The sequence below is a fragment of the Gymnodraco acuticeps genome, unplaced genomic scaffold (assembly GCF_902827175.1).
Source record: "Gymnodraco acuticeps unplaced genomic scaffold, fGymAcu1.1, whole genome shotgun sequence".
Taxonomy (NCBI): Eukaryota; Metazoa; Chordata; class Actinopteri; order Perciformes; family Bathydraconidae; genus Gymnodraco; species Gymnodraco acuticeps.
The window spans coordinates 1,678,919-1,694,018 of NW_022989799.1; the positions used below are offsets into that span (position 1 = coordinate 1,678,919).

The 15,100-nt window shown below is 40.2% G+C and overlaps 1 protein-coding gene across 2 annotated transcripts in view; it reads right to left on the reverse strand.

Moving 5' to 3' along the window:
* The window catches only part of LOC117550871 (serine/threonine-protein kinase 32C), a 141,046-nt gene that overhangs the window by 55,387 nt on the left and 70,559 nt on the right, over positions 1-15,100 (reverse strand). Inside the window, exon 1 of one of the 2 annotated variants that reach the window (XM_034223448.1) lies at positions 8,526-8,651. The exons of the other annotated variant lie outside the window; for it this stretch is intronic. Within the exon in view, the coding sequence (XP_034079339.1) occupies positions 8,526-8,528 (3 nt within the window). The 5' untranslated portion in view covers positions 8,529-8,651. Of the gene's footprint in view, positions 1-8,525; positions 8,652-15,100 lie in introns of those variants that run through there. 2 annotated transcript variants of the gene reach the window in all.

The window sequence follows — 15,100 nt, forward strand, 5'->3', positions numbered from 1 at the left end:
TATGTAAAGACAACAACCTACGCCGAAATGTCAGCAAGACTAACGGCCCGTCTACACTACAGGCATCAAAAAATCTTGAAACTGGGCGTGTCTGAAGCTTGGCGATTTTTTGCGAGCAACGCGACCAACAACCAATCACATGAATCTCCCGCCCCGACATACAAAGCAATAGCAATGTTAAAACGAAGTAAACTGGATATAAAACCCCCAAACAGGCGAAAACCTACCAGTTTCACCCACTGTCTCTGCCACCTCCCTCCATGCCTGGTTCCTCCGGTTTGTATCCCGGTAAATAGTTCTGGTCGGAAAGAACCGGGTGATTTGCTACCGTAATTTCTCGTTTGGAATATGAGGAAATGAACTGCGGTCTGGCTCTCCCAGCTTGCACGCGGTTTGATTGGCTAGCGCTTGTACTGGCGGGATTTGCATAAACGGGATTTGATTGGCTGACGCCAGCTTCGAGCAAGCATCGAGCCTCAAAAGTTGAACATTGTTCAACTTTTGACGCCGATAGACGCTCGCGATGCTTGCAACGCCTTTCCATGCTACCCACAATGCAGTTCGGCGAAGTTTGAAAATATCCTACGTCACCCCATTCAAATGAATGGGCGAAGCGTTGAAAGCATTTTTTGACGCCTGTAGTGTAGACGGGCCGTAAAACAGCCTTAAAACAGGGCCTTTCTGAGCAGGGGCGGTTCTAGGAGGGGGCCAGGGGGGGCCAGTGCCCCCCTAACACTGACCTCTGACCCCCCTGTGGCCCCCCTAACAATGACATTTTTTTTTTTTTTAAATGTATATTTTCTGGTACTCGGTTTGCCAAAAACCGCAGGATTTTGTTGCTGTAATGTGAGATTGTGCAGACACCCTTATGTAAAGTAGAGATGTAACTGTTCATTGCCTTTATTTTTATATAAATATGGTGTTAGTGCAAACATTGCACGATAACTTAAGCTGAAGCTAACAGTAATAACTATAAGATCTATCTGCAATAAATAAGTGTACTGAAACAAATACCAATAACTGTATTGCATTGTTTTCTTATGCACAATTACTTCATACTGTCTAGTTCTCTTTTTCGTCCTGCATTTATTGTGCCCCCCTCAGAAAATAACTGGCCCCCCAGTGGCCCCCCCAGTCAAATTGGTCTAGAACTGCCACTGTTTCTGAGTATGCTGTGAAGCCACACAATGATGCGGTCAGTTAATGCCTCTTGTACCGTAGCCTCCCGGGTAGAACAAACAGGACAATGCACAGCTTCTTCCCTTCAGCAGTCAGACTGCTGACAATGAACCCCACGCTGTCCCATACTGCCTAGTTGTTATCGTGTGCTGTGCTGAAGCGCAATTATACAGTACTGTATTCATTGTATTTATTATTATCTGTGTATTTATTCTTATTTATACTATTTACCTTTATTTTCGTATAATTTATTTTGTACATACTACTGATAATTGTGTATATAACTGACTGTTTTGCACTCTGGTTAGTCCCTCCTTAATTTCGTTACACTGTGCTTGCATTTTGTAATGACAATAAAGTAATCTAATCTAATGTCCTAAATAGAAAGCTAGTTAGCTGACATGTTATTGATTGCTGCTTACATTAGAGTAGATACACTATTTCATCCATTCCTGAAACGTTTTCTCTTGGAATAATACATTTAAATACATCTGTATAGGAAGGTAGGTATTGTCATTAATGTTATTTTGATGTCCCATATTACAAAAAGATGATCCTGGTGGTTTCTGTTTCCGAGGTAAACCACAGCATTTTGCATTTTAAAAATGTGGAACATCAGCAGAAAGTGTTGCTTATTGCCAGTTCAACATTTTATAATCCTGCTATAGGATTTCAAGTCTCACTATCAATTCAACCATACCCCATAGTACCTCCTTCTTAGACATTATTTTCTCTCCCTCAGCATGATAACACGCAGCTTCAGGCCCTTCCTGTTTTCCCTCGATGAGCTCAGACCCAGTTTCTCTCTGCGAAACAGCCAGGCCAGTCTACCATCTGCACTGTGCAGGAGGTAGAGCAAATACACTCCTACTACAACACACAAAGAAAGTTATCTCTACACTTATAATTGTCTACTGTTAAGGCGAATAAGTTATTTCCAATATGCACCTTATTACATTTGAATTCATGCTGTTTTCCATGTCACCCTGAAATAAATAGTTGATGTTTATAGACTCTCTGGCTCAGGACCTATTTTTGAAATGTTATTTATGGCAGTGTTGGGAGCAGTAACATCCTCTAATAAAGATGCACAATATCAAATTTTTTATATATATTCAATATGCCTTTTTTAAAGGCCAATTGCCAATATCAATATAGATGCACAGATTTGTTTCCACCTCACTGCAGGGAACTTTCTACTGTAGTGGAATGTACATAATATATACAGTAGCTACATTAAATTATTACACATGAACTACCAACTGCTGCTTAATTTCAAAACTAAAGAAACTTTATTAAAAGAAAGGATCACATTAAGTAGCTTTATGATCCTTGAAATGGAAAAACTAATAAAAACGCACATTACTCGTTTTTTCATTAGTCTCTTGAAAATAACCAGTGAGACCTCCACAGTGTTCACGATCATCAGAATGCCTGAGCATGTGACATCAGCCATGTTGTGTGGGAACGAACATGAAAGGAAGGTTCTATATGAGGCTGTGATCAAAATGCTGAACTCGTGGTTACATTCATTTTTCACGGAAAACAAATATGATCTGTTAAGTTGAGAGTACTGAGCAGACCTTTTTTTAATGGTCCCTGCTTGCAATCCATTACTTTGTGAGCAATGCAGTATAGGACGTGACTTGTTCACTGTGATGGATAATCTATTTAAAGCAAGCATATAGCATCCTCAGACGAATGGTAGGAATTTCATCTCAAATTGTATAGTCTAATTTAGAACATGTTAATGATAATGTAAGCACATGCATGGTCTCAATTAGTAGCTATATTCATTAAGCACCATCCTTCAGCCTCGTTTTCTCTTATCCTTTGATTTTTTCATGTGACCTCATTCAAATTCAAGATATGCCATGTATGGTGGCTCTTGAGGCTCAAGCTGCTGCCCCATGCCCTTTTTTAGCTGATGTCCCCCTCTGGACCAAATCAAAACTGATTATTACAGCTCTCACTGCTGCGGCTTTACTTTTAGTTACTGTGGTGGAAAAGCCTGCAGAGGTCCCATTCAACAAGTCATCATTTATAGAGGAGGAAATCTACACTTTTCTTTGTGAATGTAAATAAGGTTCAGGTTCTTGATCTTGATAGGTGGTAGCTGATTTGCTCAGCAGTTATTATGGTTGTCTGAAACTAAGAGGTTTCTGAATATGGTATTTGATTGGTCATTACCCATGCTTAGGGGATGTTAATTGCTTGATTGTGTAGCATTATATATATCTTGGCAGCGTGTTCTCACCACCAACTCATCAAATATGGGAGCTTGGTTATGAATCTAAGCTTTAAACATGATGCACTATACGCCTCAAGAGTCAATGTTGCATGTTCAGGGCTGCTGTAGCGGAAACATTCACTTTGATGGCAAAAAGAAGGAAGTGGGAAGACGTTTTTTTTCTTTCATCCAGGAGACCACTTTTGTTCCCACTGTGAAACCAAAACACTTTATCTTGATGTACGTATAAAAGTTTACAACGCACTTAGATCAGGTAATGTACGGAAAGTACTTAAATGTACTTTTGTAACTGAGGTTGAGTCAACTCATATTTGATCCTTAACCATGATATTTTTCTAAACCTAAGCAAGATATTTGTTTCCAAAACCTAGCTTAGTTGTTTTGTTTCAATTCACAAGTTGAGGTCATGAGAATAAACCCTGTACGTTGAACAATTCCACTAAAGGCATACCCAGAGTGTTAAAGAATGACTACAAGGTTCCTGACCACTTGGGGGTGAGAACATTTCAGAGTGTTAAGCTTGATGCTGAGCACTGTGAAAGGATCATTTTTGGCTGTGTTTACCCACGATGAATATTCCTTTACACATGAACTGGTGTTGCACATTGATTGCAGGAACTCCGTTGAGAGCTGACAGAGACGGAGTGAGGAGTAATTCAACGCAGCAGCCCGCCAACAAGTTAATGTAAGCAACTCAAATAATTCATTGCGTTTCTGAAATACTGCCAAAAGCCCTCCAAACTCTTCATATCCCTCAGTTTAAGTTAACTTCTGAAAGTTAGTGAACATGGTTGGACTTTATACAGGAAACTCCTGTACATTTGGAAAGCAATCATGTGAGTGTTCCTGATCAAGTATTTGTCTCTGCTGACTGTATTCTTTGTACAGACGAGTGCATTATAGTGAGCTATTTTAAGTATTCTTTATTAAAAAGGCCAATGCTTGTGGCAGCTGTGTAGAATGTAAGCCCCAGAGTTTCACAACCAATCAGATATCACACTGTCAGTCATCTCCCAGCAGCCCCATCTTATCTGGAATGCTCAGGAGCCGGACGGCCGACTGAAATGATGACTTTTATAAAGAATTTATTCATATATTCATTGGGCATATTAGCAATTCAATGCATTAGCCCAGTTTAGTATGGAGCAGAAGAAAGTAACAATTTTGAGGCGAGAGGTGTGAGGCAGAATGTTTTTTCTAGCTATTTGCATATGAATAGAGACATTTTCACCTAGATTGAAATCTGTCGAGATGGAAGATCCCGGCGTTCGTTGTGATGTTCCGGTTTAGGAATGAGGTACAAAGAACAATTCTCTCAAAAGCGGTAATGGACACTAAAGTGATCCTAATTAATCCTGAAACATTATCTGTAAAAATGCTAATGGTCAGTATGAGCCAACCTACTGCTACACTGCAGATGAGGGTTTCATTGTTACATTCTAATTTGGGAACACCTGCTATTTAGATTGCCTTTGAATATTTGTCACAGATAAAGGTTGTTTTGTTTTCCAACAGGCAGGGTGGAAGCCAAGGTTGAATCTGAGGATGGTGCCAAAAGTCTCCGTTGGCTGGCTCACTGTGCATCTGGGGGAGGAGAGGTGGCTAAAACACTGGCACATCCACAAAACACGACTCTGGATTTTATAACCTGCAGGCAGCAAGAATCATCCAACAAAAATAATTCATGGTGCTGTTTACTCCATAATTTGGCTTCAAAATGTACTCAACTTTATTTCTAAAATTATACATGTATCACTGTCAATTATCAATGTAGAATTTTAAACTCCCATTTAATTTGTGTCGTCCTAACCTGACTAATTTATGTTTTTGATGAAGACTATTTCAGCCGTAAGTTTGAAGTGCAGTGAATGTTACTCAGAACACACGACTGTGCCTGTGTTCGTGGTAATGATGCAACATGTCAGCAGGTGCCACAGTGCGGCTCACTGATGTGTTTTTTTATGAGGGGCCGTGTAGGCCAAAATTCAAACTAACCTCGCGCACACACTACGGAAAACATCTGGCCTTGCACACACACTACTGAAATACTCTCAAATTCACTAGCGAACACCTCACACACACACAACTGAAAAGTAAACCTCACACACATACTACTAAAAATGTACCTCACACACACGCAACTGAAAATTAACCTCACACACACACTATTGAAATCCTCTCACATTCACTACTGAACACCTCACACACACACTACTGAAAACATCTGGCCTTGCACACACACTCTACTGAAATACTCTCACATTCACTACTCACCTCACACACACACAACTGAAAATGAACTTCACACACACGCAACTGAAAATTAACCTCGCACACACTACTGAAAACATCTGGCCTTGCACACACACTACTGAAATACTCTCACATTCACTAGTGAACACACACAACGGAAAATTACACACACACACTTTGTTGCGGCTGAGGAATAGAAGAGTCAAAACAGCAGAGAGCTGACAGGCTAAACAAAATTGCACCGAATTCAGGTGGAGAAGAAACGTATATATTGGTATTATGCAATTTTGATGCATGTCAGGAATGTAGCACAACATAAAAGTGAAAACAATGCTCTGCTAAATACATTTTTGGTCAACTTTTAGGTACAACTTCATTCAGGGCCGGCTCTAGACAATTTGCTGCCCTAGGCAAGATTTTAGCTTACTTATACTTCAAATAAGTATGTGAACATAACCAATAACCTACCATAGCCAATAACAAATAAATGTAACTTATTTTATTTTTGTTGTTCATTCATATCTTATTTTACCTTAATAGTTATTTATATATGCATTTTTTTTTATATCTCCAGTTTTAAAGGATATTTTTGGTTACTGTCCTATAGTATACATTGAAATGATTTCAAACCTGTTTATCCCAATAATTATAAAGGAGTGCCTTGGAAATATGTGTTTACATAAATTGTGACCAAACCGTTTGAACTTAGACTAAAGTGAACTATCTAAACACTCAGAGTCCTTACCTCACTGAGCTGTAGTATCAGCCTCTCAGTCTGACTGGAGAGGACTCTCCCTCCACATTATTGTAGAAACATCTTCTTCTTATATTCGTTAGAGCAGCTAGCACCATATTCTAATAACAACAGAGCCGGTACCGGTGCACCCTCCCTCGCTCCCTCGCATTTTGGCTGTGAACTGCGGGCGCCAGATAAGCCAACATTCCCCATTTTCATCACTTACAGCGCCCATCGTACAGGGCAAATTAAACGTGTAACCGGGGTGAAAAGGGTGTTACATTTACTTAATTATGAATATTGTTACAACAAGGCCGAAAATTAGGATGAGCACCAACGGTCAAAACAATTTTTTCCCTCCCAGAACTGCCAGCGCAGCGCCCCCCAGATCTGGTGTCCTAGGTGAACATCTATAACGCCAGTGCTACGGGCCGGCCCTGACTTCATTTATTTAGCTTCTAGGACAGTGATTCTCAGCAGACCCCTGGGGGTACGTTGGGATACTGCAGGGGGTACGTGAGATAAAAAACAAAAAGGTTAATTAAAAAAAATACCATGCATGATTACAACAATAATCATTGTACAATTAGTTGAATAGAAAACACAATTTTATATAAAATATTCATAGAACCACCAAGGGTTCAAGATCTGCATTGTAAAAAATGGCTGTTAAATCCACAGTTATTTATTGTGTCTGTGCACAGTAAATTACTGTATACAATTTTAGAGTATAATACCGTGTTTCCAACCAAAAATTACAGCAACTCTGGAGTTACTGTAGAAATAGCAGTAGTAACGTCCCAACTGTATAAAATCACAGTAACCAACAATGTACTGTAGAAGATCACAGTAACCTACAATGTGTGTAGAACATCACAGTAACCAACAATGTACTGTAGAACATCACAGTAACCAACAATGTACTGTAGATATTCACAGTAACCAACAATGTACTGTAGATATTCACAGTAACCAACAATGTACTGTAGATATTCACAGTAACCAACAATGTACTGTAGATAATCACAGTAACCAACAATATACTGTAGAAGATCACAGTAACCTACAATGTGTAGAACATCACAGTAACCTACAATGTACTGTAGATATTCACAGTAACCAACAATGTACTGTAGAACATCACAGTAACCAACAATGTACTGTAGAACATCACAGTAACCAACAATGTACTGTAGAAGATCACAGTAACTAACAATGTACTGTAGAAGATCACAGTAACCTACAATGTACTGTAGATATTCACAGTAACCAAGCACACACTGTAGAAGATCACAGTAACCAAAAAAGATCACAGTAACCAAAAAAGAAAGAACCAACCGAAAAACTCCATTTATAGCTAAAATATCTAATAAACCAACATATTCTTCTTAATATATATAATCTTGATGCAGTGTAATTTCTAGTTTGGCTATACCAGATATTTTATATACTTAGTAGATATATATTTGCAGGGGCGCCGTAAGGGGGTGAAAAGTTAGAACGATTCTAAGGGCCCGTGACTGACAGGGTCCCAAACAATTTTAGAACATTAAGAAAAAAATGTTTAAGTAACCAATCTTTTCATGGGGCCCAAAATCCCTGGCGGTGCCCCCGTATATTTGTAAGACCCTATGTCTTTGCAAACCGGAAGAACTACAAATGTGGTGCTGATTTATACAAAGAATGTGTCTTGGCATTGCACCTTAAAAACGCAACACAGAGGAATAAAAATAGACAAAAGTAAGATAATAACCATCATTTTTATTATTATTGTGGCGGCTCGAAAGTAGACGAGAATAGCCGATTGCAGCTGGGGGACGTCTCAAAAAGCTTGCCTGAAGTCGGACAGCTCGGAGTCGGCTTGACTCGGTTTGCAATGGCAGCAATTGACAAGTTACTTACTGTAAAATGAATTACAGTAAGTAACTTGTCAATTGCTGCCAGTTAAATACTGTGAATTTCACGGTATGTTTCTTACAGTGTGTTATTGTGCATTTCTGGTGCTTAACTGGTTCTTCTCTGTTTTTACAAGTGTGTGGTCACGTTCTAATCACTTTGCTCAGCGCTACTGCTTGTTACAACTTGTATTTGCCGTAGCCTACTCACCATTAACTGTTATTGCTCAGGTTAATCTCGCCCCCCTCCGACGTAAGCGTGAAGTATTGGTTCTTGCCGGGCAGCCGAGAGGGGCCAGCTAAGCACCGGGTTTTGGTACTGAGAGCCGGCTCCGCTGCGGTGGAAACAGGAAGAACCAGAGCTAAATCAGGCTATAGCCCAGAACCACGCTGAGCGTGAAGCCAGTTGCAATATTAGATCATAACAAATAGACATTGAAATGGAATCGTGGTTAGAACGTGGCAGCACTACAGCAGGGAACGTGGACAACGGAGAAAAAAAGAAAGCCAAAATTGAGCCAACAAAATGCCGTCAATATCAGGAGGCGTATGCTTTGATGGGATTCACGTCAACAAACGGCAACCCGCCCCAGGCATTGGGTTTTTTCTCTGGGGAGAAACTAGCCAACGAAACCAGCGCACCTCCAGAGATGTCTCAGCACCAAAACACCTGGGTAATGTTGGTTAGCCACCGGAGTTTTTCAAGAGAAAACTTGCTGAGTACAGATCCTCACAAGAGAGGATGCGAAAAGCCTCCAAAACATCAGCCAAAGCGCTGGAGGCATCGCGGTGTCACTGCTCATCGCTAAAGCCAAAAAGCCGTACACGGTCGCTGAGGACCTAAAACTCCTCAATAGTATAATAATCATTGCAGTGTTATTACATAGTTTGTTTATAATTTTAAAAAAAATTCAGTTACAACGTTGTTGTTTTTTTACCCTTTCATGCATTATGGTCACTACATTAGAGACTGCTAATTAAATGCTGTTTTCTTGTATATGCATGGGGTTTCGTATTTTATAGTTTTTGCATATTATATCATTTTGTTCATTGGTTTGTTAAACATATATTACTAAAAAATCTGTTTTAAAAAAATGCATAAAGATGAAAATATTAGGGATGCACGATAATTATCGGCCCGATAATTATCGGTCCGATATTAGGAATTATGACGTCATCCCGATAAACCCGATACCAGTATTAATAGCCCCGATAATATACAATATATTTTTTGGGTAAAAAAAAAGAAAAAAATACTGCGGTGTGGGTGGATTGGGATGAGGGGCGCTTGTTTTTCACTCGGCTCCTCCCGTTTTGCCAGTACTGTGGTATTAGTGGTTTAGGAAGAGGGGAGTTCTTCACAAATCCAGCGCTCCCTAACTCGTGAAGCCAGGACAGTAAGCAAACATGTCGTCGGTGGTATGGGCGTTGGAGCTATGTGCAACTCAAGGCATATGCTCGAACCGGAGCTGCCTGGACGCTGCAATCATGTTGCGCACTATCCGTGCTGAGTGTGCTGACTTTTCGTACAATGTCCCACTGTCTGGCTTCCTGCATAAAGTCAAGTGCTCGGCGCAGTTGTGGTGAAATGTCGCTCCTCTGTTTTCATTTAAACAGCTCCGTATATCCGTTAGCGCAGCTAGCTAGCACCAGATACTAACAACAACAATGCACGTTTGCAATGCACGTCAGGTCTCTCTCTCGCTCGCTCGGGCCACACATACACACACCCTCCCGGTCCTCCAGATGGCCAGTCGGTGCCTGCCGGTGAGCGTGGAAGTGTGGTCTGCCACAAGCGGGCGACAGGAGCGGGGCTGTCAACATCAGCTTGTAGATGGTATTTTAAACTCGATGCGCTCTGAAACTACGGGGCGGCCGAGGGAAAAAAATACACATGCGTTAATCGCGTTAAAATAATTAGTGGCGTACATTTTTTTTTATTATCGGTTATCGGTATCGGTCTTGAGAAGCAGGAAGTTATCGGTATCGGTATCGGTTTCAAAAAACCAATATCGTGCATCCCTAGAAAATATCCTTAATTTGTTGTAATTAATGCGTGAATGTCACAACCTTAAGGAGAACCCAAATGCAGCACTCGAGAAACCAAGGAGAATTGGTAATAAACTTTATTGGAGATTCCACTGGATCTGAGGAATTCCAACCGAGCAGTTTAACGCACCGGAGGACAGCGGGCAGAAGGTGAGTCAGGGACAGGCAGAGAGTCAGGGAGTAAGCGAGGCGGTCAGCGTAGATACAGGCAGGGTCGGATAACAGGCCAGACAGGATAGTCGAGGGACAGGCAGGATCAGGGAACAGGCAGAGCGGGCAGATCGAGGACAGGCAGGGTCGGAACCGGGTAGGCAATCTGGTTTCAAACGCGGGAAAGATAAGCATGAGGCAAAGTACAATCTGGCAAAGAGTGTGTGTAAGGTGCGGGTTTAAATACTGGCAGAAGCTAATGGGTGCAGAAGAGAAAGAGAGTGAGCTAACGAGTGGGTGTGGAAAACAGGTGAGACAGGTGAATGGAAAACTACTGGTGAATGTTGGAGCAGACTATGACAGTGAAGGAGTTAATAAATCACACACTGATGGAACATCACTATATTGTAATTATTTATATAGGCTTTTTCTATCAAAAATGTTCGGGGTCTGTCAGGGCTTGGCTGAGAAAATATTTCAAAGGGTACATTACTGAAAAAAGTTCGAGAAGCACTGCTCTAGGAGATGCACTGTGAATATGACCAGTATTATGTTGATGCAAACACGTGGACTTTATCAGTAAGGGAGTTTCTCGACCCCCCTCCCCCTGCCTGAATCCCCTCTATTGGACTCCTTTGTTTACTTCCGGAACATAGTGACACTATGTAACACTCGCGCTCCTATTGGCTAGCGCTCCAACACATTTAACGTGATAGGCTAATGTCTGGTTTCAGACAGAGGGTGAAAAGAGGTGCTGCAGCACAGGCAGTATGAGAAATATAAAGAGCTTTTTGAACATTAGAGCATGGAGACATGTCACAGTAGAGACACTACATACTGATATGAAACCTATAATGAGCATAATAGGGCTCCTTAAAATATGAAAGTGAAAAATGATATATATATTTTTTAGATTCAATCTAATGGAGCCTTGTCTGAGCAGGAACACTGAATGCACACCAGTGTTTTTAACCTGCTGTATTTACACACTAATCTTGCTGTCACGGTCCATGTGACAATGAATTCAGCCTGGGAGCTGTCAGGAAGCCCGGTCCCCTGCATCAGGGAACATGAATGGTGTCGCGGTTAATGAGCTGATACAATTGAAATGAAAAGAATCCGGCCGGTCACATGAGCTGTGTCCAGTTTATACTTGGCTCCAGATTCCACGTATCTGAGCAGCGGGAGGGACGACAGCCCTGGGGAGATGTGTCACAAAGTTGGCTGTAATCTCTGACCACCAGCTGCACACAGCACCTGTTTATCTCTGCTAAAGAGCTTTTAAACAGCCACACACAGAGTTAACGTAAAGGTGAGACATATCGATCTCTCTGTGGACGCTGTTAGATGTGTGGAGTCTTTTAATGTGGGGGAAATCAAAGGTAAGAACGGGAAGAAACGCTACAGATGATAGCACCTGTCTGTCATATCCTCAAAGAAACCCTCCTTTGTCTCATATCCTTTGCATCTGATGCTCACTTTTAATAGTCCTAAGCTCTGAAGCATGAAACTAACTCTGTTTTTTTCTGCAGCACAATCATTATTTAATCAGTGCTAAGAAAGGAGAACTGATAATAACAAGGAGCTGTTTCCCGGAGTTATTCTCCATAGGGTCAGCCGTGGCACCTGGCAGGCAGAGAAACACCTTCCTGTGAGTGAATAGCACATTAAAACATCCACCATTTTAAAAAGAGCCACTGCAGTTATTCAGACATATGCGGGTCTTCCATGTTTTTCGACGAGAGCAGCTAAATAGACTTAGGTCTGGAAACAACAGTCATCTGTTTTTTTAAAAGGGGGACGTTTTTAAAATTCACCAATTCATGTTCATCAAACCAACACAAACTGAAGGGTAATCCATGTAGATTGAACCAAGCCTAAAGGTTTAAAATTATTCAAAATGGCAGTAATCATATACAATTATTGTTGCATAAAGAAGGAGCCATACAGAAGCTATATAAGCAGGTCACAGAAGTAAGTAATTGGCAACCAGTTTTGGACAATGGTTAGCTTCAGTGGTAACTCGTAAAATGAAAAAAACAGAAAGTAGTAAAATGTGCCCTTTTATGTGCCGGTTACTATATTGTATTGTATGTAACCTAATGCTCAAAATTCTAACTATGTCTATTATCAGATAAAATATAAACTACAAATAATTTAGTTTAGTTATTGTATTTAAGTTGTATCTATTTATTTCACATTTTCTTAATTAAGCTGATGCATTGTATCCCAATTATCGAAAATAGAATGGCCCATATTGGCAACCGTCTTTTAAGTTTCAGCAAGCGATGCCTGGTTGCCAGCATGGCTAAAGACTTTTTAAGGTTAGTGTTGGCTCCTGATTAGTGTCCAGGTGTATAAACAACCTGATATATAATAAGAGGTGTTAATTAAAAAAGTGAATTACTTTTATCATAATAGTAATCTATGATAAACATGATTAATCATAAGTTTAAAATATTACTATTTGCTTGTATTGTAAGGGGCGATAAAACAATGACATGTGTTGTTGTAATAAAGAAATGCATAACAAGCTGATAACAGAAATCTGGTTTTACTTTATTATATGATTTCTTAGTTTCTGGCATGAAGTCTGACAATATTCCAACACTTAGCTAAAGCATGGACAAACCGCTGTCACACAGAGCCGCTGTGATCACCCTCTGTGTAATGTGTGATACAGAGGGAATATTATCTCTGCTGCTCTCATACTGCAGCTCTCCCTGTGAGACAGTGGAGATTCTGTCCACTGTCTCACACTGCTGTTCATCACAAGAAACTGGAGCATGGTTCAGCAGAATGCCTTTCCTCCATTTTCACCACAGCTAAAGAACCAGTGCAGAACATTAGTCATGGATCAGGTGTCCCGTTACAGCGAGGTAGTGTTGGTTCTTACTGATGTCCAGTGGTCTGCAGTCAGTGCAATACATGTAGCTCGTGTCAGTTCTCCAGCTTTCTTTGCTTTTCACTGCCATGCGATTCATGGTAAACATCCCAACAACCCATTCATAGCAAGCTTTAATGGTTTGCTGTTGACAGCCTGATATAGTATCCTGTTATGTCAAATGTTCACTCATTAGGTTAATGTATTAATGCATAATATTCTCAATTCTAATTTCGGTAACACAAAGATAATCATGCTTTAAAGTTAGCACTGAACCCTGTTTAGTGTCTTAATGTAAATATAACCTTGATATATAATAGTACATCTCTGTAAAGTCAGTTAAAGCTTTCCTGACATTAATGTTTTTGAAAAATGTCACTCAGCTCAATGTGACCCATCTACTGAAGATCATGAGGCTAATTATATATTCCAGTGAGATGCTCGGCACAGCTCTGACTCCAGCCTGTTTATCCCGTTGCTGGGTGGGTGGAGGATGTTAATTTGGTAGGTCATTGGATAATGATCCACAGGGCATTGGAGAGTTGAGAATAAAAAATATATTCATCCACTAGGTCCTGCAGTTAATTCTTTTGATCAGCTACATTAAACCCAAGAGGTGTTTTCTACTTCAATGTTATTAAAACTTGAGTCTAGGCACCAATAATTCCAACATGGACTTATGTGGTATTATGAACAGCTCCTTCAATATCCTTTTATTAACTGAGGGAGACTTATAGGTGGAGAATATTGCTGTCGGAGTTATGAAAGAAGAAGAGATGTGGAAAATATTGGAGCAGACTGACGGCCTCAAACTATTCTCAACATATGAAACCTGGAAGTTATTGACAAGCCTTAATAAGCTTTAATGTTTCATTTATCACAGAGGAGCTGTAAGAGCCATTTAGGCACATCATTTTATGGTAATGAATTATGGTTTTGTGAGCCAATTGAATATTCTTTAATTTAACTTAAATGAGCTGAATAACTATGAATTATTATTTTACTGTTTTGTAACGTGTTATCTTTTTTTTTAAATTATTTATAAAAAGCAATCGTAGGAGCGTGCTCAGGTATAAATGACGCTGACAGGAAGTCTAGAGAGGAAGTTGGAAAAAGTTTTTGACCGCACACATCCGTATGACCGAGGGATCTTGTTTGTTTATTTGTTTAAATACCGTGCAAATGTCACACGTCGGCAGTGGGCCACCAGCTGATCTATTGAACCTCTCAATAAAGCACCTGAATGGAACAAGCAAGGTATCTGATTTTTTGAATATACGCAGGTCAATACTCGAGCTCGCCTCCTAGACTAAGTGGCCTTTGAACATTAATTTTCTTTGGACAATTGGCCACTACAGGAGCTATTCTTTTCATTTCTTCAAGGCTGCATTATCTGACTACTAACTGAGTTATCTGCCTCTTACCTGTTTGGTTATTGTTTTTTTATCTCAAAGTTATAATCTGAAATGACCACCTATTTTCCCATGAAAGAAATGACTAACAGGGACAACAAGTTTTGAATTGTTCTAGTATGAGTTTTGAAGACAGCCGCTGCAGAAACTAGCTGCAATGTAATGGTTGGAGGAAATGCCAATCTTCAATGTAGGATTACCTTTTCCTCGGTGTGCTGGAAAAGGTTGGCTGAGTTAAAGCACAAACAACGTGTCTAAGATATGTTCAATGTCATGGCTCAATATTTAGCT